Raw genomic sequence first — 24280 nt, 5'->3', positions numbered from 1 at the left:
TTTGTTTTTATTTATTCTTTAAAAACTTTTTAAAATGTTAATATTATGATAGAAGTCTTGAGCTGTATATGTTACTGCAGACAGACTTTATTCGTGACATTTTACAGACACTTAATGTTGAGAGTTCAATCATTCTGAATTTTTAGTATTTCTTTAAGCATTTGTGGGAACTTACTGTGTGATTTCCAGAAAAGGTGTGACGATGGTTTGTGTCTTTGACAAAAGAGGTAAAGGATAAGGCTTGTGTTATTCTATATTTTTGTTATTGTAAACAAATCGCATGAAAAGACCAAAATCAACTATGTGTTAGCCCGTCTCTACTTTCTGACTTCCCTACCCTGTCTGTGCCTAAATTTGTTCCGATGAAGACATAAATCTTTAAAAACAGGTCTCAAAAGTATATTTTTGTAAAGGCTCAGTAATTTCCTAAAACAGCTGAACACTGTAGTTTTTAGCAAACGTTATTCAAACAGGAAAAAAATACACATTTGGTGGTATTTAGTGCATTAATTCCCAAGCAGGGGTACCTGCAAAGATTGCAGAATAGCTCAAATAATAAAAAAAAAAATTTAATTAAATTGTAATGAGATGAAAAAAACATATATGCAAGATTTATCCACGTGTGTGTGTTTAAGAGGAAAAAAATCAACACACAGATAGGATTAGAAATTGGTCTTTAACCAGTAACCTACACAGCAAGTTTTGCAACTGAGAGTGCATGAAAACTAGTTAGCAAAGTCAAAATATAAAGTTAAAAGTAATGGATACACCTGCTGCCTCTCCAGGTGATTGTAGCCACAAAGCAAACTTGACCAAACATACAAGGGGGAGTTAATTATATTTTTATATTTTACGACCTTCTGGGATTTTTCAAACATAGCCAGTTTATTATCTGTTAGAGAAACCATGGTTAGCTACCTCTGTGACCCAAATTTAGTTATGCTAACACATGAGATTAACAAACTGGTGCTAGGTTTACTTGAGAAGAATTTAATTTTGATGGATTTAAAATATCAAAGCTAATATGCTGATGTTTAGCAGGTTAGGTATACATTTATTTTGTTCAACATCTTAGTTTAGCTTACTGTATAAAAACAGCAAACACAGGTACCAGTTTTCCCGCCTAAAGAATAACGATGCCGGGTTTTCAAACTAAAATGGCGCTCGTTCACTCACCTGTGGAAGAGGTCCAGTATGTCCAAACGCTTGACAGCCGGTTATCTTGCCGACCCCTGGCAGTTCGTGTTCACCCGTTCTACAGTCAAACGGCCCGGATCCCAGCCCGTCCATTCTCTGGAGCCAACTGCAGCGCACCGGCCGCCATTTTTGGTTGGACGGTGAAGTCATGGCTCGCCCTACTCTGTCTCTGATTGGCTAGTACTCGTTGCGTTCGTTGGTTGGGTTAGGTTTAGGCAAGAGGAGTGAGATTGGTTAGGGTTAGGGTAAGAATATCGGGGTAAGCCAATCAGTGGCAGAGTAGGGCGTGTCAAGCCGAAGGTCATCCAAAGGTAACTCCGGGGTTTCCGGAGACTAAGCTGGTTCATGAGTCAAGAGGGGTCACTTGGTTTTGTTTTTGTCGGCCAACTTTTTGCAATGAGTCTCACACTGCTGGGTGGGATCCTGAAGAGGAGTTTCCTGTTAAAATATGGACTCTTGCTGAACTTTGAATTTGAACTTTTGTGTTGTTGTTTTTTTTTGGTGTGCTTTGTGTTTTTTGTTGCCTGGTTGTTAGTTATTGTGACTCCCAAGTATTGAAAGACATTGGTCCTTTTGTGGGATTGTCTGGTCCTTAACTAAAAAGATCATCTTTGTCAGCTCCTAGTCAAACCGCTACAGCATGTTAGCATGCTAACATTTGCTACTTAGCACTAAACTACCTGCAGCTGAGACTGATGTCAGTAGTTTTGCAGGTATTCTGTCATAAACCAAAGTATTGGTAAAAAATTAAACTTTTAGAAAAGTGATGGAATCACCAAGGTTACTATAATTCATCCTGAGGGGAACATGAATATCTGTAATAGTTGTCAAGATATTTCATTTAAAACCACAAAGGTCAACCCGCTGGTGGCGCTAGCAGGGAATCACCAAAGTTTCCGACCAACAGACCAAGATTACCATCCATGGAGCCATGCCGCTGTAGCATGGCTAATAAAATCACACGTACACATGTTGAGTTACCATCCAATTGTATTTATTCCACAGTACAGACAATGGTAGAGCGAGCCGGGGGCCCGGGCAGAGGTAAGCCGATCTGCCTGAACACATGAACTAGGAGACATCAGTACCTACTGTATCCTATGTCTGAAAACAACAACACGCGAGTCAAAATCACTTAGAAGAGTAATTCTGATACTGGTGTTGTTAACCAAGTACACACTGTACTTCTATAAGTGGTTGTCAGTGTCATGAATGAAAGAATAACACTTTCCAATCAAACTATGTAAAAAAAAAGAGGTTATATGGCCATCTGTATACAGCTGCTAACAGAATACAGAGAAATACTGGAGAAACACTTTATTTTAAAGCCCCTTGTTTAGAATTTATACGCAGTATATTAACACTGAATTAACATCATTGTGTTTTGTAGTTGTAATCAGTTATAACATTTATTAAGTGCTTATTAATGTCTTTGTCAACAACTATAACCCATTCTATGAAGCATCTATAATGTGTATAAATGCTTTAAAATAAAATGACATAAAAGTTGTAATCATACATGAATAAATCCTTACAGTGTGTTGTAAAGCATTTAATGACGTATGTTTATGTACATGTACACATCATTCACAGGCAGGTTTATTACTGTTAATATATTTTAAAACCCATGAAGACACATAACTATGTTGTATTATGCTATCAAGTATTAATTAACTGTTTATTATGCAATTATGGATTTTTGTACTGTAGGAAGAGTTAAAGTTGTCACAAATGCATTTAAAAAAGTGTCCTTATAATTGCTCACAACTACATTTTAGTGTTATAATATGTAAGTGTTTATATACTGCTTATAAATGCTAAATAAGGGGGTTAAAATAAATTGTTACTAAAATAATTTCAAATTTGAGAATGTGAAACTTGAATCTAATTTCAAACACTGCATATATCCAAAATATATATGAATTATTGCCACAATAAATGTTGACCTTAATATATGTCACAGACCTACAGTTATATAGTATTTGTGATGTTTTATTTCAGTTGTGTATTTTGAAAATATGACTTATCCTACAGCTGGATTACCACAAAGTGTGGGAGATGTAACATCCCAGTGTTGGGATTTATAAATAATTATGAATCATATAAAACTTAATAATAAGGAACCCTTTATACAGGATTTATAAGTTGTAATGGCTTTATTAATGGTTTAGAAATCATTTATAGATCAGTTATAAGCCATTAATAAAAACACATTTTCAGTTGGAAGATTTTTGAAAAACCTTTAACTAAACTTTGAAGCATTAGTAAATAATCTACTGGTATTAAAAGAAAAGTTTGAAATTTTGGGAATCACGCTGTTTGCTTTCTGGCAAAAGTTAGATGAGAAGATCAATACCATACCATACTTATAACTGTCCATTAAATATGAAGCTGCAGCCATTTAGCTTAGCTTAGCATAAAGACTGGAAACAGGGGGAAACAGCTAGCCTGGCTTAGTCCGAAGGTAACAAAATCCACCTACTGACACCTCTAAAGCTTGAAAATTAACACACCATGTCTCGTTTGTTTAATCCGTACAAAAACTGAAGTGTAAAAATGACAATTAGCTGTTTTTATGGTGGGTTATATGCCAAACAATTTCTTGACCCGGACTTTGCTGGGTACCCAGGCTAGCTGTTTCCCCCTGCTCCCAGTCTTTGTGCTAAGCTAAGCTAACCGGCTGCTGACAGATATGAGAGCGATATCGATCTTCTCATCGAACTTTCCGCCAGAAAGGAAGTTAGTGTATTTCCCAAAATGTCAAACTAGTCATTTAACCATTCATAAAGCAATTAGTTACAACTTATAATAAAGGGTGCTTTATTAGAAAGTGGTACGCAAAAAGTTTTGTTGTAAGGTGTCAATAACTAAAACTAATACTGGACTGTGCATTTTAAAAAATGAGATGAGGATAAATCTCTGTAGGCCTCTAAGCATATTCCTAAATGTGGCAATAATTATAATAATCTCAAATATAATCAGCAGAATGTTTTGATATATATTTCATTAAACAGTAAGGACATAGTGGACAACACAACTGGTTTATCATTGTTAAGCATGAAGGTTAAGTAGTTCCAGTCTGACTAGATGACATGCAACAGCTTGATAAATAGAGCTGCTTCGTTATGGGGTTTCACTTTTTCATGCACCCACTGCTGACTGAAAAACCAGTCTCCAGTTATATTTCAAAGGTTTTGTAAAATACTCCAGTTTGAAAAATAGGTACAGTAAGTCCTATAAAATGCTCAGCAGTTGACTGTTGTAAAGAGACAGCAGAGGTCAACAGTAGCTCGAATACAAATAGTTTTCACGAGGTGTGAAACACATCTGCAGGTGGTGTGTGTATGATTTCAGACTGAATTGCCTGTAGTTTGTATTGTGGTAGATTGTGCCCCTGCTGTGATAGTGGTTCTGCCTGGCTGTGACTGGAACAATAATATTGCACTGGTAAAAACAAAAACCATACTGTGTTGGTCCGTAGCCTTAATGACAAATAAAATGCTACATATTTCAAATATATTTCACCTGAAATTTCCAGAGTAACATCATGATCTTTAGGTAAATAAATAACTCTCAAACATATAAGTCCTACATATACATCTTTACAGTATGTACACCGACACATCCATGGCTCCTGAACAGTTTCAGAATCTAAATGGGCGGACATTCAACTCAGTAGCCAAACGGCCACAATAGGGAACAATGTGTTTGTAGCCAAAAACCTACCACCCACAGCACAACAGAAACTCAATGCAAAAGTCCATGACTTCTTGCAAAATAGTCCACGATTACAGTAAGTATCTTCAGTTTTCTGTTAAAGCCACTTTTCTTTCTCAGACATGGACAATATTATATTAAAAATGTAGTCACCAACAATCAAAATCCAGTCAAAACAGTAAGTAATGCTCTTAGTACACTTCTCACCTTCTTACTATAATAAAACGTTGGATACAGTCTAAATCAGGGGTTTTCAAACTGTGTTCTGGAGTTCTGAAAACAAGGGGAAGTTAGTTATTGTAAGTTTGGTCTGCTGATCTGCTTAACAACACAGTCAGCAGTTGCAGCAGCAGTGGTTGTGACACTGCATGGATGCAATTAATTAACGTACTTTGAAACCCTCTGCATCTGATTGCAACAATTTGCGTCAAAATTTGTACTCCTTCGCAGAGTTTTAACTAAGTCAAATCTGAACACTCAGACATTATACACATCTTTTTCAATTCAGTGTGACTTACACTTTCCAAGGATATCATTATCTTTGTGAATAAACGTCCATAAATTGAGAAGAAATCATAGAAAATATATGCTCCTTATAACTCCAGAACCTGCCTGAGAATCATTAAGTTTTTAAGTTTTCTTCAGTATCAGAGTAATCCATTGATAGTTGTCTGTACATCCATGGGTAGATTGCAAATGGGAACCACTAATAGCTAATTCGGCATACTTTTAATTGTGCCAATTTGCCAAAATGTAAACAAATATAAGCTAAATAAAAACAGGGCTCAAGTTGCAATAGCAACATTTTACTTCCTGTTTACATCTCCCAAAGCATTATGGGAACTGTAGCTCCAAAACTTAGAGCTTGATTATCTACCAAACAGAAGTAAGACAAAGAATAATAATAGGAGAATAGGAGGAGGGGAGTGTTGGTGGGATGCAGTTGTCTTGATTGTGTCTGAGGGGGGTGGACCCACAGTGGCAAAGACTTTGAAAACCCCTGGTCTAAATACTTCTCTAGAACTGTCTACTGTTTGGCACATTTACTTACATTATTTTCATATCCTGACAAAATGTACAGACATGTGCGTACCTGCACATACAGTATACCCTGGAATTAATAAAAAGTGTCATGCACTACAGAGGTGTTTAAATGTAGCAACATGAGATGGTAACTACAGTATATTTCCACCATAAACTAGTGCAAAAAACAACAATGAGGTTACACAGTTGATTAACTACAGTATTAGAGAATGGTTTTGGCTTTTTTGGTGGGTTGAAGACATTGCTGATCACACAGAGAGTGGAAACAGAAACTCTTGTGTTGTGTGGAAGCTGGGCATAAAACAACAGCATAGTAACATGAAGTGAACAAGAGCTACAACCACTCCACACATCCTTACTCCAAAAGCTTTCATGGGTTTAAAGGATAGGTTCACAATTTTTCAACTCTGCCTTGAAACAACAGTCAGGTGCCCATTTGAACATTGGACCAGGTTTTTCTTGCTGTAATCATTCCTCCCATTCATACTGGCTGTCAAAAGATAACTTCTTAATGTGCTTCCACTATAGGTGATGGGTTAGGGTTGTCAAATTTACGCACAAACGCAGAATCAAAAGTGACACCCAGAGTTTCGGCATGTGTACAGAAGAGAATGTTCTACACCACTACAGAAACTCTTTGCTTTTCTAATTTCACTTAGTTGGAGTTTAGTTTCTTAAAAGAGACTAAAGTTGGTTTTTTTCGCTTGGTTTCAAGGGGAAATATAGCTGCTGTGTAGTCAGCGTCGCAATGATAAGGGATGTTGAATTTTCAAAACACAAAGACCAGTGGAAGCATATATAATGAAAATAAAATAGGGCCTAGGCTGGAGCCTTGGGGTACACCACAGGTGACAGTAGCAGAAGCAATCATAACTCATACTTATCTATGTTGTAGATAAGATTTAAACTATTCTAAGGCCTTACCCTGAATGCCTACATGTTTGAGATGGTCCAAGAGTATCAAAAATTAAAATGGCATGATTTCCAGAGTCTACAGACAATCCAAAGGCAAGACATTTGTTACCCTTAGCAGAGCTGACTTACTACTGTGATGCATCCTGAAACCTGATTAGAATTTGTCCAAAATGTTGTTTTGATCAAATTTCATACAAAAAAGTCTGTAACTTTGGGAGCTATCCACTTGATTTGACTAACTCAGACTGCTGAACGTTCGTATTAGCTTCATATAAAGTTTTGAATACATTTTTGCACACATTGGAAGCGCATTATAAACCTCTTAATGGCCAGTATAAACAGGAGGAATGATTACAGCAAGCAAAACCTGTTTCAATGTTCATATGGACACCTGACTTTTGTGAACATTGTAAACCTATCCTTTAATATCCGAGGGTGGCATCAGCACTGGAAAATCCAACTATTTTGTGCACAACGTTTGTGGTTTTGGATTGGAAATGTGAGGTGGCTTCTTCTTCTACGTCCCCTTTGTATGAAAATACACAGTTCAGTAGACAGAAGTAACAAAATTATGTTTGCTCTCATAAGGGCACCACCGAAAGGATCAATCCAGTCTTTTCAACATTCATGCCGAATCACTTCCGGCTCATTCTTCTGTCCATTTGGTAAAAATACTGAAAGATTAACAGGTTTCTGTAAGTGAAAGCTATGTGGAAATACTTCCTCCGTCCCTCCCAGGGTCCAGCCTGAAATGAAACAGGTCCATCCTGTATGATATCCTACGAGCAAAAAGAGCAAAAAGCTCGGGAACACCGCACAAGTGTCTCCCAGCAGCAGCACATGTGGGAAACAGAACACCACCAACAGGTGGATCAGAGGTATTGCAAGCAGATGAATATATAAAGGGATTGTTGCTGTGGACTGTACAGAGTTTCAGTTGTTGCTTTAATGCTGCATGCCCTGTTTTTCTGCTTTCTGTTCCATCTGTGGAGCAAGTGTCTTGTTGGATATTAAGGCCTTGGATGGCCCAGAGGCCACACTGAAAGGGATAATACTACAGAGTCTCACACATGGTGGAATGAAAACTGGACTAGCAACCTGCTAACATTATGTATTTAAATACATGTAGTATTGATGCATGTATCAGTGATGAATTGTTCTGTGACTAAGACAAAAAGTACTTTCATCTCTGATAGAATATATTTCATGATTTCAAATCCAGCACTCAGATGTTTAAGGATAAGTTCACCCAAAATTACAAAAAAAAAAAAACATATTTTCTCACTCACTAACTCTAGTGGTATCTTGCCATGCAGACAGTTTTGGTTTTATGTGCCCAACTTTTTTAAGATTTCTGTCTCCACCTCAGTACAATGGAGGTGAATCGAATCTTGTCTGTGGTGCTCACAACATTGAAAATTTACATTTAAACAAGACTTAAGAATCTACAGCCATGCTAGCTGCTCTGTGAGGCTGTACTACTGCACACAGCGGTGCTTTGAACTAAATGCTAACGTCAGCATGCTAACATGCTTACAGTGACAATGCTAACATGCTGATGTTTAGGAGGTATAATGTTTACCATGTCCACCATCTTAGTTTAACATGTTAGCATGCTAACATTTGCTAATTAGCACTAAACACAAAGTACAACTGAGGCTGATGGTAGTGTCATTAGTTTTGCAGGATTTTGGTCATAAACCAAAGTACTGGACAAATTCATATTTTGACGTGTACCAACTTTCATGGCAATTCTTCCAATTTGAGACATTTCACTCAAAACCACAAATGTCAACCTCATGGTGGCGCTAGAAGAAAAGTCAGGGGATCACCAGTATCAGCAGGATTCATCATCTGGGAATCATGAATGTCTGTACATTAATCCATCCCCAAGGCTCCATCCTATGCCCTAATCCATCTTGTAGATGTTGAGATATTTCACTTGCTAAGTGACTTTGACCTGATAATGGCACTAGATGACCACTAGATCATGAATGTATGAACCAAATTTCATGACAATCCATCCAATAGTTGTTGAGACATTTCACTCAAAACCAAAAATGTTTACCTCATCATGGAACTAGAGGAAAAGTCTGGGGACCATGAATGTTTCTACATAATTTCATGGCAATCCATCCAACAGTTGAAGAGATATTTCAGTCTTGACCAAAGTGGCCGACCGACCAATATTGCCATCACTAGAGGCAAAATATTTAGCCACTAGAGTGGCTAAAAACGTCCGTCCACAGTGAGTGTCATCATTACTCTGCATAACCCACAGACCTCAAGGGACAATTTCTTCAGTAGAAAGTGGCTGAAACTCTCCTGCACTGTATTGGGGTGGAGGATCCTGGACAAACAAATCCAAAACGACCTGCATGGCTAGATACTACTAGAGGTCAGTGCGAAAATATGTTTGTCTTTTTTATAACTTGGATGAAGTGGCTCTTTAAGATGTTAATCTTTGTTTCCTTATTTCCTCTCTCCTTCCTTTGTGTTATTGCCAGTCATTGCCGGGTAGAGTGTTGTGTTTGAAACATGTCGCTCAGCTGACAGTGGGACAGAAACAGAAGTGAAAGTCATTGGCTTTTTGCCATGGCTGCCAATCAACTTGGCCTCAAACCCGTGCTTGACTGTTTGAAGATGAATCTGGCTCTGCAGTTTGTCCTGAGCTCATGAGTGCGAATGCTAGGACGGTGTATTGTATATGTGTGTGTTCGGAAAGGAGAGATGGGGGGGTCCCGTTATACGAGATTAGTTTAAGGCTTACAATATTTCATTTAATCCTTCCTTGTCATTTTTTAAATAGTTAGTGATGTATCCTATAAAAGTATTACTGTAAAAGAGTCATGCTACAGAATTGTCTTTTGTTCAATGGATGCCACTTGGCCTGATTAATCCACTCCTCCTGGATAGATCCCTCTCTATCCCTTCTTCCCTATTCTTTAACAATCAATCAACGGTGTTGTTCATGCTACATCCCTCCCCTATCCCTTTAAATTTCTAAAACACAAACCCTCCATCCACTTCCTCTTCTTCCACCCTTCTCTCTTTGTCTAGTCCAGAGATCATGGTGGCTCAGGCCGGGTCCTTTAACACCACAGCTCCATTTTGAACCTTATTTAGGGCCGAGTAACCCTCCACTGCCCTCCTTGGTGCTCCCGCTGCGGCCCCAGCACCCTGCAGCTATACTCATACTCCTCTGGGTTGCTGCTCCGACACCTCGTTCCCGCTCCATCTCGCACTGGCTCAGCGTACGCTCAGTCCGCCCCGGCTGGCTGGGAGAGGCCGGCCCCGCCCCTCCAGGCTGTTGAGACGAGATGGTGCGAAAGATGTGATTGCGTTTGCGAAGGAAGTCTCCACCGGCTGCACCCAACCCAAAGCTGCCCTTGTGGAGGACCATGCGTGTGCTGGCGGGCTTGGCAGGACGAGACCTCTGGTTATACTCCAGCTGGGACAGGTGGGAAGCGTAGCCGTCCGGGATGAACTGGAAGAGATGTCAAGTCAATCAGATTTGGTTTCCTAACCCGTATGAAGAGCTAGAAAATCCTCTGACAGTGACAGAGCTCAAACACATACATACAATAATAATAAAACCTTTTCATAGCCCACTGAACACAGTGGTGGAATGTAACAAAACAGTACATTTACTCAAGTACTGTACTTAAGTACAATTGTGAGGTACAATACTTCTTCTCCACTACATTTCAGAGGGAAAGTTTTACTCCACTATCTGACAGCTTTAGTTACTTTTCAGATTAAGATTTTACATTAAAAAAAACATATAAGCTTATAAAATACAACACATTGTTAAGATCAAACCAGTGGTTTCCAACCTTACAAAAAAGCAGTGTCTAGTTGGGGCCCCTTGTCACGTGTAGATGAGTTGTTAGCAGTTCCACCTAAAAAGACACTTCCCCTCTAAGCTTTTCACACGGTTTCATTCATTTCAATTCATTCATTGGGACTCAGGCTAACCCAGCAATGGGAAATCAGAGACTGCTGACATCTTACAGACACCTGGCTCCACCACAACATCCCAGATCAAGCTATTGCAATCGACGTGCAGACAGAACACAAGACGAGTGGAGGCGGACTCTGTGTTTACATCAATGATGCTTGGTGCTCAAACTTAGTCAAAGTTGCTGGACAGTGTTTCCCAGATGTCTTTTTTAATGTTAAGATGCCGACCATATTATTAAACATCTTGCTGCTGTTTACATTCCCCTAGATGAAAATTTTAAAAATCCACTACAGAACAGAGTAAACAATCACAATATTTATTCCCACGCTGTCATGGCCATACTGCATTCTGACCGGCTGTCTAACATTTTAAGCACAAGTTGGTATTGATAGATTAAAAAGTTGGTCTGTACAACAAAGCAGATGGTTAAAATGTTGATTATGATGAACTGACATGCATATTCATGACCATCGATTCACCGCATGGACTGCACAGAACAACACTAATGTGCTTTATTTGTCTGATGTGGTGTGATTCAGTAAATTTAGGCACAAAAAAAATCAGGATTTATTCCATACCTGACACTGGTGCTGCATTTTCTTCGTGGGCCTTCCCACTATGTAGATATGGGAGGGAGGCAGGCCGATAGACGAGTACACAGAGATGTCCTTGGTGGAGCCGTAGGCAGCAAAGATCCTCATGTGGGCCTAATCAAAGAGGGACATCAGCTTTTAGAGACTTCAAGAATTTAATTATAACGCCGCCTCAAACTCACAGCGGCCTTCCTTACCTCGTTGATGAGGGATTTGAGAAAGTTGGCCTTGTGTCGGAGCGGGTCGTGAACCAGCCCATCGCAGAAGGAGACGACGCCATGAGGAAAATTATGCTGAGAGAGCCAGGCCACCACACGCTGCTTCTGCATGTCAGGGCGACCCGTTACATATACTATCAAATAGCCCAAGTCCTGCCAATATCTGCAAGAAATAATAAAATAAATGGAGCACAGCGTTAGTTCAGGCTGAGCACTGAAGTGGCATTTGCATTAGCTGATTGGCATCAGCTGTTTCGTTCACACTACACCATCATTGGCTCATTGAAAGCTGTGTGGCTACCAGCTGAGTGAAACATCCAATTAAATTCATGCAGGTGTACAGGTGGACCATTATAACCTGACATTTTTCACTATTACTCTGCTGATTCATTCATGCCAACGCTGTTTGCTGCCGCAGCTCCCTCCACCACCCCAACCTCCTCCTTATGTGCTATATTTTTAGTATTGTTTATTTAACTAAGATTTAATGTTCACATATGTGTTCATTAAGGAGGGATTAGTTCTTCCTGCAGAATCCCTGTTGCTGCTTCGATTCTTTGAAAGATCGCTCAAAGAGCAGAGCCTCTCCGCCAAATCTAACTGTGCATCTGGATGGATCAAAAAGTTACATTTAAATTTCACACTGACACACTTGCCATCTACGACAAATAAATGGATATTTGTGCAGAAACAGAGCTAATGTTCCAATTTTCAGTAGGAAGCGAATAATTGAGGCCGTCTTCTTGTCTGTCTTGGACTATGGTGATGTTATCTATAGACACGCCTCTGCCTCCACTCTTCATTACATCTTGTATGAAAAGGTTGGGTGGGCATCTCTAACAGTAAGACGTGACAGGCATTGGTTTCTATTTATTTATAAAGCCCTTAATGGCAACTTGCCACAGTATATCATCACTTCCTTATTAAACTCATTATTTGACTCGATCTAGTGACTGGTTGAAGCTCGATGTCCCGCGTGCAAACACTAAATTTGGGAAAACTTTTTGGTTTTTGTGCTGCACACACTTGGAACATTTTTACAACAAACACTAAAACTCAACACATTTGTACCTATAAGTCAGTTTAAAACCATGATTACAAACTACTCCACATTTTTAACTGTGTTCTGTTGCTGTCTGTTTGTTTGTTTTCTCGTTACTTGTTTTTTGCGTGCATTTATTCTGTTTTGTATTCTCGACATCAATGAAAATATGTATATACACATATACACATAAAAATATAATATGCAATTAGTAGTAGTGCTTTGGTATTTACCCCCCCAAAAAAGAAAAAACAACAACAAACATAATAAACATGTAGCAAAGTTTGAGGGAGCTACCGGCCACCGCCATCTAGATATTTCTTTTAACAGTTAACTGTGTAATAAAGATATCTACCGTGTATGTATATATGATTGCAGAATAAAGCTACAGAGAGTTGTTGTGGGTGTGATCCTTACCTCACCACATCCACAGCTCCAGCTCGAACCTTTGGGTCGCTGCCCATTATAGACACACTGGCAGCAAAAGAGCCGTCAATACTGAATACGACAAACTCTGTTCCTCGTGGGACAATAGTGAGATAGCTGTCTGCAAATGTGTGGTCACCCCTGCAAGAGAAACAGCAAAGGAAGATGGAAAAGTTATTGTGAGATGTACAAGTAAAATATAAATTTTTTATTTTATAAATAACACGGTGTTAGCATACCTGACCACCATTTTGACAGGATACACCCCGATACCAAGCTTTTTGCTCTCAGGGATTACATAAGAGACACGTCCACTGCTGTTGGTGAGCTCTGTGTCAAAGTACACCCACTCTCCAGAGGGAGGCTGGGTCATGATGTGGATGTCAATCTGCAAGAAATAACACAATGACTCTGTATGACCTTAATGACACAGATGGTGACATGATTACGTAACTCGCCTTTCTTTTTGGTACATCACAGCTGGACGTCGTCATTACCTTCTCTCCAGTAAGGGTGACCATGTCCAGAGGGCCGTACATGAAACGTCCCGTCACCATCTGGGCTCCGTCCTCCGTGAACACAGCGTCATTCACGCGGTGGTTAGCCGTCACATTCTGACACACAGAGGAGGATAGGACAGGAAATCAGAATCCCCCTCACTTTTACAGTTTCGGTTTGAGTCATTCTCTAAAATCTCTCTTTAAATCCCGCTTTACGAGCAGTAGTGAGTCATATTCTGACTTTTTTTTGGCCTGGGTTCTGCCTCTCAGGCAACACTGAGACCACCCTACCCTCCTGTGGGAGTTCTTCTGGAGCTGTATGCAGTGGGGGAAGACGATCTGTAGAGATCCTCTACTTAAGTAAAAGCACCAATACAACAATGTAAAAGTCCTGCATTTAAACTTCTACTGAAATATTATCAGCAAAATGTACTTAAAGGATCAAAAGTAAATACTTAATCTGCAGAAAAGTGGCTCCTGTGACTGATATATTATTATATATGTCATTATTAGATTGTTAATACTAATGCATCAATGTTGCTCGAGGTGGAGCTAGTTTAAACTACTTTATATACAATTAGCTAGTTTTAACTACTTTACATACAGTTAGCTAGTTTTAACTGCTTTATATACAGTTAGCTAGTTTTAACTACTTTATATACAGTTAGCTAGTTTTAACTGCTTTATATACAGTTAGCTAGTTTTAACTACTTTACATACAGTTAGCTAGTTTTAACTACTTTATATACAGTTAGCTAGTTTTAACTACTTTATATACAGTTAGCTAGTTTTAACTACTTTATATACAGTTAGCTAGTTTTAACTACTTTACATACAGTTAGCTAGTTTTTACTACTTTATATACAGTTACCTAGTTTAACTACTTTATATATGGTTGGCTAGTTTTAACTTCTTTATATATGGTTAATTAGTTTTAACTACTTTTCATACAGTTAGCTAGTTTTAACTACTTTATTTACAGTCAGCTAGTTTAGTCCAGTGGGTCCCAAACTAGGGGTCCAAGAAGAATCTGAGGGGTTTTGAGATGATAAATGGGGGAGAAAAAAACAAAGTCCTGCTACACAAATCTGTATACATTTTTTTGACTTTTGTCTAATATTTACTTTTTTGTGAAATGTTGGATAATTTTACCTCTTTGGGCCTCAAACAGTAATTTAAATGAAACCATCTGTGAAGTTTAGAAGGAATCACTCTTTGGTGAAAGTGCTAACAACTCATAGACATCTGAAATGAGACAAGGAGCCCCAACTAAACTTTTTTGTAAGGGGCCACAAGCCAAAAAGGTTGGAAACCACTGGTTTAATCTTGAACAATGTGTTGTATTTTATAAGCTTATCATATGTTTTTGAGTGTTCTGCATTTCCTTTCTGTCCAAAACATTTTCTGTAAGAAATGCACTTAAAAACAAAGAGAGCTCTTACCCTAATTTTAACATGAGTCCTCTTGCGGAGCCACTTCTCACGGGGTTTGGACGGAGTGAATTCAGACACTTCTTTACCATCCAGCTCCAAAATACTGGAGTTCTCATGTCTCATCACCTAGGGAAGGTAATTACTTTTAAATAAATAGCCCAGAACCAGTTTCATAGTCAAGTAGTAAATGGTTACTTTAGGTTTCAGTTTCACAGCCATCTGATCTTCATACTGGACAGGTGTGCCTCAGCACTCCACAGTTCAGCCAAAGCTAATATGATGCAGCAGTCTGCCATTGTTAAGTAGTTAATTTAAAGTTTTAGATTTTATTTTGCTGCTAACATAGGCACTTTCTCTGGTTGCTTTCTTGGCATCCATCTGTTGCAATTCTTCATCTGTATATTCTGGATCATCACAGCAATGAAAATAAATGTAAATTTTTTAAAAATAACCATTAAAATAGACAATAAATTGCTGTAGCATCACGTTAGCTTTGACTGAAGTGTGCTTCATTTCACTCAACAAGGTTTATGGCTTTGTCCTTTGTTCACTACCTTAGTTTACTCTGTTAGCATGCTAACATTTATTAAGTAAACACAAAGTACAGCTGAGGCTGATGGGAATGTCAAAGTATTGCAAAAAACTACATTTTGTTCACAGAACAAAATGAATACTTGGAGTGGCCTAGTCAAAGTCCTGACCTCAATCCTATTGAGATGCTGTGGCATGACCTTAAAAAGGCAGTTCATGTTCGAAAACCCTCCAATGTGGCTGAATTACAACAATTCTGCAAAGATGAGTGGGCCAAAATTCCTCCACAGCGCTGTAAAAGACTCATTGCAAGTTATCGCAAACGCTTGATTGTTGCTGCTAAGGGGGGCCCAACCAGTTATTAAGTTTAGGGGGCAATAACTTTTTCACACAGGGCCATGTAGGGTTGGATTTTGTTTTCCCTTAATAATAACAACCTCCATTTAAAAACTCCATTTTGTGTTTACTTGTGTTATCTTGACTAATATTTAAATTTGTTTGATGATCTGAAACAACAAGTGTGACAAACATGCAAAAAAATAAGAAATCAGGAAGGGGGCAAACACTTTTTCACACCACTGTATATATATAAATTTCATGGCAATCCATCCAATAGTTGAGATATTTCAGTCTGGACCAAAGTGGTGGATCCCCATTGTTAGAGCCACACCACTAGCATGGCTAAAAATACTTAATAATAATTACATTTAAAGATGAAATTATTACTATTATAAATAATCGAAAGACTCTACGGACCTGTCTGAGTAAGAAAGAGACGACGTCTGTAGACTCCCAGTAGGAGGCATGGAAGAGATGAGGCAGAGCCACTGTGGGAAACGCTGTCAGGGCATCAGGACAGTACAGGGCGTAGTCCATCCTCTTACTGCCCCACCACCGAGAAGCAACTACAGCAGGGAGGAAACAAGGAAAATATGGGGGGAAAAAGAGAGAGTAAGTTTAGGAATCATTGCATCAAGTATCTTGATCTTTGTGGTGTGGTTAAAAAAAAGTCCACTGCAGATCTACATTCTGCTCATGTAGAGATAAACAGCTTAAGGTTATCATAAACTGGAGGAAGTTAAAAGATAACACAGCTTTAAGGGTTACACCAGGAAGCACTAGACTCCGAACTATGACTAAGAACAGACAGCGATGAGATGAAAAGAGGTTAGGAACGCCCTCTCGCAAGAAAACTTTTTCTGGTAGTCTTGCAAAGGAAAGCATTGAAGTGGTTCTCATGAAACTGAGCTTAAAAGAAGTCAAATGAGGAGGACTATCTGAGAGAGGAAGATGCCAGAGGAGGAAGGAAAGAGCACAGGGAATGAGGCTGGAGCCTAGCATCCTTCCCTCATGTCCTCTTACTACAGCTCCCAGGGTACCTTGCTCTATGTTCTTCAGCACCCCGGGTGACGGGGGCGCCGAGCTGATGTCTGTGATGTCAGACGTGACATTGGTGAGGTCAGAGGTCATGTCAGAGCTAACGTCCGAGCTCTGCTCAGACTCCACACCGTTGGGTTTTGGGAACACCTGACGGGTTTTCTGGCGCAACCGTGGGGACGGGCTCCAAGAAGCAAATTTATTGTAGGGTAGAGCCAGCTGGGACAGCAGACTGGGCCTTTTAGTGTGGCTGACTTCACGTTTGTGTGCTGAGGGGATGTTTGGAGGGAGGAAATGAGAATGTCAACACATACATTGTCAGCTTGTAGACCAAAACTTGGGTCAGACAGAGGAGGTTAGAGGTCAACTCACTCGTGGCGATGTTGGAGGCGGTGTAAGAGTCAGCCAAGCCTGACACCTGGCTGGCTATGCTGGCCTCGCTGGCCCTGCGGTTGAAACGAAGGTGAGGAACCCCCGGTGATGTGGACGATGGGTACTGGCCATCCACAAAAACATGTGAGTGAAGAGCATCCGCTGCAGAGACAGAAGAGAGGAGTCATATTCTTCACTGCAAAGACGATCAAGAATTGATGATTATGAATGAATTAAATAGTGATTTAAGAAAAATTCCAGTTAAGTCGTATTTCCGTAGCTTTGGCAACATTTCTGTTGTTTATGATAACATACACACAACTTTCTTGTCCAGGAGTCCAAAAAACTGTAACTGTGATTTCTGCAACACTATTAACCACTACCTTTATCATCAGGTTTCATATGTCATAACCTAACATAACACACACGTGAGTCTGTATGATTCCTCTATAGCTGATGAACAAGCAATTTGCTAATGTAATGGAGGAAAACATTTTAAGAGAGTGGTTAACAGAGTTGCGAGTTAGCAAAGTAATCGCTGAGATCTGGGAACTCGGCAGACGCTACATTAAAGCCTGACGGGGAAAGAAACACGAGCAGTCAGTTGATCAGCCCGGTTGTAAACAGGTGAGTGAGAAAGTGAGTGCATCTGGGATGTTGCTAATAATCCCTAATTGCACAGGAAAATAGGTTTTTCACAAAAGTACGGTAGATCAACTGTCAGTTGAACCACAAAGTCGAAACCGGAAGTAAACTGTGATGAACCATTTTACCATTTGCCTTTGTTTTCTCTTCCGAATAAGTTTGACTAACGTGAGGATTTGTTCAAAACCTGTTTGACTGTCTCACTTTGTGTTTTTTTTCTTCCCTGTCAGACTTATTTTTAGCGATGTTGCCATATTCCTAGATCTCAGCAATTAAATAGTAATAGTTAGTTTGACATTTTGGAGACTCACTTATTCACTCTCTTGCTGAGAGTTATGTGAGGAGATTGATACCACTCTCATATCTGTTCACTAAATATCAAGCTACAGCCAGCAGCCAGTTAGCTTAGCTTAGCATCAAGACTGGGCGAAGGGACTTCCTGGAGTCTCGCTGTTACCGTGAGGTTGCAAGGCACTAATTAGCAAGCTTTAGGGGTGTAGTACATAGGTGGATTTTGTTACCTTTGGACAGAGCCAGGCTAGTTGTTTCCCCCTGTTCCCAGACTTTACGCTAAATATATTTCCGAAACTGTCGAACTATTTAGTACAATGTTATTTTAACTGATAGAAATCATGGTCAAAACTATGTCAATAATTTACCTTTAAAATAAGTCAAAGACTGCATCAGAAAAACAAACACGAGAGCGATAAAAGAGATAAAGAGAGCAACGTGACTGAGACAAAGCTAACAGATACACACTCTCTGTGAGGAGCTGTGAGGTCTGCCAGTTGAGGACGGGCACAGGGATGGAGGTCTCATTGATGTTGCTTTCCAGCCAGCGATGGGACGCTGCACCGCCAGACTCCATCAGCAGCTGAGGGTTACTCTGCACGGTCTCAACTAGGAAGCCAGATGAAGGGAAGAAGAAAAGAGATACAAAAGCTGGATGACACATAAACAACTAAAGACTCACCTACATGTAGTACAGTACAGAAAAAGTAAAATTGCAGTGAAATGTCTCGTGATGTATGTTTGTGTGGACTCACCCAAGAGAGCCGAGTGTCCGTCACCCAGAGGAAAGCGCTGGTAACGAGGGACACTAAAGGGAGGCAGCAGGTGGAACCGCTTGTCCAGGAGAGGCTCGAGGCGGGAGGCCGAGGGATCAGCTGGATGAAACAGGTTGTAAACCTGCTGACAGGCCGGACGCAGAGCGGACACTGGAGAGGGGAAGGAAACACGGTTAAAGAGTGTAAAAAGAGTTTTTAAAAACACAGACTGTGGGATGATACATGCAACTAGTTATCAAGAACAAACTAACCCGCTGTTTATTTAAAGAATTACTTAAAAAAGTAGTGTTTCACTGCTCTCTCTGGTTGAAAGTTTCAAGACTGCTGCACCTGTAACCACACCCAGCAGTGATGTCACGGTGTACTGACACACCCTGGAGTACACTTCTACGTCACTGCAGCCAGGTGAGAAATTAAACCACTGGAGGTCAGCAAAAACAAGATTTTCAGCTGCTGTTTAGTTAGTATTTAAAGGAATAGTTTGACATTTTGGGAAATACACTTATTCGCTTTCTTGCCGAGAGTTAGATGAGAAGATTGATACCACTCACCAGTCTGTCCATTAAATATGAACAGCAGGCGATTAGCTTAGCTTAGTTTATTGACAGTTTAAAAACTAATTCACTTCATACTGTCTTATATTAGACAGAATACTGTCTAAGACCTTGTCTTTTCTCTGCTACCCGTGGAATTCAGCCCTCAGCTTCCCTGCCAATGTTATCAGCAACTCTTGATATCCAGCAGAAAGAGACTCTCTAGCCAACACTGTGTTTAAACCTTCATCTAACTTCATTCAGTATCTCTTAGGCTAGCAAGCTCAGAGGTCCATTTGCAAATGTGTGACTGAATATTGCAATAAACTCTGAAAGACAACTTGCTCTTTGTGAATTAATCTTTAAAGTGCCACCACACTTAGCATAAAGACAAAAAGGAAACAGCTAGCTTGGCTCTGTCCAAAGGTTAAAAAATCTGCCAAAAGCTCAGTAATATCGTTATATCTGGTCTTAAAAAAAGGTGCAGTTTAACGGGGGTTATGAGCTAGACTATGTGACTTAATAAAATAGTTCTAGATATAACCCCCGTAAAATTCCAACTTTTTACAACTCCTTTTTACACCATATCATGTTATTTTGTGAGCTTTAGAGGTGCTGGTAGCTGGACTTTTTTTAACTTTGGACAGAACCAGGCTAGCTGTTTCCCCCTGCTTCCAGTCTTTATGCTAAGCTAAGCTAACCAGCTGCTGGCTGTAGCTTCATATTTAGCGTACAGATATGAGAGTGGTATCAATGTCCTCATTTAACTCTCGATAAGAAGGCCAATAAGTAGATTGTAATGGTACAAGTCATGTATAAAGTTTAAAATAAATCACCACCTGAAAGTATCCAAACGTTGTTTAAAGTGAAAGAAAGCCAACATGATTTAAGATGAATGTGCATGTTTGACAAACAGGGTACTTCAGTTAAAGGGGTTAATTTGAAAACATGTAGCACACAAAAATGTTTAACAATTATTTCAATTACATTAATACATTTTTTGGCTGTACATTTTGCACTAAGCTGTAAACACAACATTGATATAAAGTTGATGTGGGGTACTTGTTAGCAAACAGATGCCTATTTACACATCCAGCAGTTAAGGAACATCATTGTCATTCATTTAGAGTCGTGTTTGTGGCCACCTGAGAAATTTAAGTCCAATATTCTCTCTCTTTTAGTCTCCACCAACTCCTGAGGGAAATATCTGGCTCTTTAGTTGCTAAATGTCCTACTTTCTTGCCCCGCTAGTCTCTAACTGTGTCTGTCTGCTGTTTGCTGCTGAGCAGGTAGTGTACAGTGGGTTAATCAGAGCTTTTTCCCTGAAAACAGCTGCCTGCTGCGTCTGGAAACTACGCTGAAAGAGCCGTGAGACTGAAACAAAACAGTTGTTGTTAAAAGTTGTGGGCTGTAAAAACAAAAGGAGCTGAAAGATGGTAAAACGCTCCATGGAGCTGAGGGGGAACTGCAGAGTCGGATTAATATTTACTACAAATGGCACCATCATTTGTCCCATTGGTAATATAAAAATTTGGATTAGAGCAGCTTTAATGAACAAATCTAAAAATGTATGATAAAAAGATGGCATTAGCGTGGTAAGAATATTATAACGTTTGTCTGTAACTTTTGATGGCAAACAAACTATGTAATGTAAGAAGAGCAGGCATAATAAGCTGCAACTTCAGCCTATACCATTTCAGTCTGAAAAAATGTGTTGTTTTGTTTTCTTCAGTATTGTTTTGTTGGCAGTAATTGCCTTTGTGATTATTTATGGACCAAAATAAACCCCAATCAATCAAAACAATGAGAAATAAATGGCTGAGAAAACTAAGAAATGAAAAGAGAAACATTAAACGTCCAACATTCTGTGAACTATAATCATATCTAATTGGAAATTAGTCCAGATGTTAACCCAACAGCTGCAGGTCAGTAACCTCTCTCCTTTAAACCCCAAAGGACACACAGAACAGACAGATTCGTGCCTGCGTGAGCTCTGACTTCAATCACGTATTTGTCTTGTCTCAGCCAAAACTTTTTCAGCCTTTGAGATCAGAATCATGACCTCTGACCCCTGACACCTGCTTTCCAGCTGCTGGAGATATGTATCTCACACAGGAAAAAACATTGGAGGCTACAAATAACCACTTCCTGCTCATCTGGCAAAAGGAAAATCATTAGAATCATTTTGTTTTTAAACCTACAGCATATGCTTAGTCGGATACATGAGGAACATCATAATAAACCAAAAGCAAACTAAAACAAAAAGGTGCACAAAAAAGGAGAAATCTTTCCTCACCATCTAATGAGGGCACCACAGTCTTCCTCAGTGCGATCACTAACCCCAGAGGAGAGCCGAAGAGGAAGAAGTCAGTCACCTCGAAGTCAAACTTTCCCAAGGAGCCTCCTTCCAGCATGGTGCTGTTGCTGGAGCGTCGTGATCCGGGCTCCCCGAGGAGCGCACTGGAGTGAAGGCTGCTCAGAGAAAAAACATTCATACAATCAGTGTTCATTCCGTTAATTAAACTGTGCTGGAAAATATTCGTTGACAACCTATTTTTCATGACAAAAATGAGGCTAAAACTAAATAAAAAGTAACCTTTGCAAATGACATGGACATGTAGCCTATTACATTTTTCATCAAGTAATAAAAACTAAGCGATAATGTGACAGACAGACAAATGACTTATTCAACAACCTGCATGCATCTGCAGAATCACATCGTTTCCTCAGTCGCCCCAAAAATCTCTTGCTCATAAGATGATTTAGCAGCTTGATCTGTTGCACTACTGTTAATAAGAAGCATCTTAAACTCAGTAACGTCCTGTCTCTGTCAGTAATGTTATCTGATGTTACCAGTTCTTAGAAGAAACAGATTTACAGACTAAATTCATCCACAATCCACTGAGAATCAGACAAGAAGGTTGGGACAAACTGCGTAAACACGCAGGTCAACATTTATAAAAAGGTAAGCTAACGTAACTTTATCAAGTGCTGTGGATGTAATGTTAACATTACTTTCAGTCGTCTATCTTTTGTGTTGCTATCAGAAGAAATGAGTAACTTCTAGGATTTATGTCGACAGTCAACCATCTAAATCTTCCTCTAGATGTGTGTACTAAAGAAATATCACTACGTTATCCGACGTTTTAGCTTCTCCTTTCGAGCTAAACCCAGACAGTGAACAGTATTTTAGTGAACAAGTGAGTGAATCCAGCCTCTAAATGAGTCGCTGCTCTGCAGTGGAGAGAACAGGTGGCTTTGGCAATGCTAATGCTAATGCTAATCCTAGGTGAGCAGGAACGAAAGAGAGAGAGCAGCTCTGTTTGGACATGATAACTGGATTTACTGAGAATCAGAGTCAGTCTGTTGTATTACTGCAGAGCATGGACTCTGTGGGCATGAACAAGTTAACAGTGCTAACCTTGATCAGACCAACACTCGTAACCATGGTGACTGTACACAACAAAGATGGCGATAGCTGAGGCCTCAAAATTCTTACAAGACATGAAAATGCAAACAAAATGAGACTAAAATGTAGTTTTTGTTGACTGAAACTAAATAACTAAATTTGACAAAAACTAATGAACACTTTTGTCAAAAGACTAAAACTAAATCAAAATGCAAACAAACATACTATTAGCTGAAATCTGTGGAAGAGTGTCTGACATTTGTGTCCATTTCTGTGTCTCACCTGGACAGGAAGGCCTGGTGATGTTTGATGGTGTCCAGCTCGTACGTGGAGGAGTCGCTGCGCTTGCGTGGAAGTTGTCTCTTGGGGTCGTCGGGCCCCGAGCAGCGAGGGATGTCGATGTTGCTGCGGCTGAGATGGCGGCTTCCTTCGAGGGACGGCGAGGAAGGAGAGACGCTGTTTATGACAATACCAGGGGAAAGAAGGTCTGTGTCCTGAGAGACAGAGATGGAGAGAACAAAAAGAACATCGTCAGGCTTGACCACCACTTTGGCCCAAATTGAAATATCTCAACAACTATTGGCTGGTTTGCCATGACATTTGGTACAGATATCCATGTCCCCATCAGGACGAATTCTAATAAATTTTGTGATCCTTTTCCTTAGACTTTTCATCTAGCGCCATCATCAGGTCAAAATTTCAATGCGTCCAAATATCTGTAAAGCTAACAACATTCCCATTAGCTTCAGCTGTACTTTGTGTTTAGAGCTAATAAGATGATAACCATGGTAAACATTACACCTGAGAGTTGAGATTGATACCTGAACGCTGATGGCGCTGCCCCGCCTGCTGCTGTTTTGGCTTTCTGACACCGTCACAGAGCTGCTGCATAGAGCGTCAAACCCCAGGATACCCCCAACACAGTCCCCGATAACACACACCTGCGTTAGAAAACAAAGCACAAAAACATGAATACACACATAACTTCATCTGTACATGCATCACCGAGCCAACGAGGCAAATCTGAAACAGAAATATGCACCTCCAGGTTACACACTCACCTGGCCATTAAAAGTCGATCCTTCTAAAGACTTGATGAAGTCACTGTACACCTGATTGGCTCGTAAGATGACGGTTGCCACTGCGTCTTGGTACTGTGGCGCAGAGGTAGCCAAAAGGGGCAGAGCGGCCAGAGGGATGTGGTCCTGACTGCTGGACAGGCAGCCCTCGTCGTAGCTGTAGGGACTTAAACTGCACAGCAGAAAGGAGCTGTTGTTATCTGTCCGTATGTGTGTTT

At 39.9% G+C, this 24280-nt stretch overlaps 1 protein-coding gene across 5 annotated transcripts in view; it reads right to left on the bottom strand.

Annotated features, from left to right (window-relative positions):
• Nucleotides 1-8471: 8471 nt before the first annotated feature.
• LOC122865855 (membrane-associated phosphatidylinositol transfer protein 2) overlaps nucleotides 8472-24280 on the bottom strand; it is a 61884-nt gene continuing 46075 nt past the window's right edge. For 4 of the 5 annotated variants that reach the window (XM_044174792.1, XM_044174794.1, XM_044174796.1 and 1 more), the window contains 16 exons: nucleotides 24045-24234; nucleotides 23805-23924; nucleotides 23266-23477; nucleotides 21871-22046; nucleotides 19021-19191; nucleotides 18734-18874; nucleotides 17330-17491; nucleotides 16960-17226; nucleotides 16337-16485; nucleotides 15059-15175; nucleotides 13614-13730; nucleotides 13356-13504; nucleotides 13108-13257; nucleotides 11628-11811; nucleotides 11416-11544; nucleotides 8472-10360 (listed from right to left, as the gene is read on the bottom strand). In XM_044174792.1, the coding sequence (XP_044030727.1) occupies nucleotides 9992-10360; nucleotides 11416-11544; nucleotides 11628-11811; nucleotides 13108-13257; nucleotides 13356-13504; nucleotides 13614-13730; nucleotides 15059-15175; nucleotides 16337-16485; nucleotides 16960-17226; nucleotides 17330-17491; nucleotides 18734-18874; nucleotides 19021-19191; nucleotides 21871-22046; nucleotides 23266-23477; nucleotides 23805-23924; nucleotides 24045-24234 (2803 nt within the window). In that variant the 3' untranslated portion in view covers nucleotides 8472-9991. The remainder of the gene's footprint in view (nucleotides 10361-11415; nucleotides 11545-11627; nucleotides 11812-13107; nucleotides 13258-13355; nucleotides 13505-13613; nucleotides 13731-15058; nucleotides 15176-16336; nucleotides 16486-16959; nucleotides 17227-17329; nucleotides 17492-18733; nucleotides 18875-19020; nucleotides 19192-21870; nucleotides 22047-23265; nucleotides 23478-23804; nucleotides 23925-24044; nucleotides 24235-24280) is intronic. The other variant, XM_044174797.1, reaches the window with a different exon arrangement.

Source organism: Siniperca chuatsi, linkage group LG18, assembly GCF_020085105.1.
Source record: "Siniperca chuatsi isolate FFG_IHB_CAS linkage group LG18, ASM2008510v1, whole genome shotgun sequence".
In the NCBI taxonomy this organism is placed as follows: domain Eukaryota; kingdom Metazoa; phylum Chordata; class Actinopteri; order Centrarchiformes; family Sinipercidae; genus Siniperca; species Siniperca chuatsi.
The sequence above is the reverse complement of the archived record's forward strand: the minus strand, read 5'-3'. Positions and strand labels throughout refer to the sequence as shown.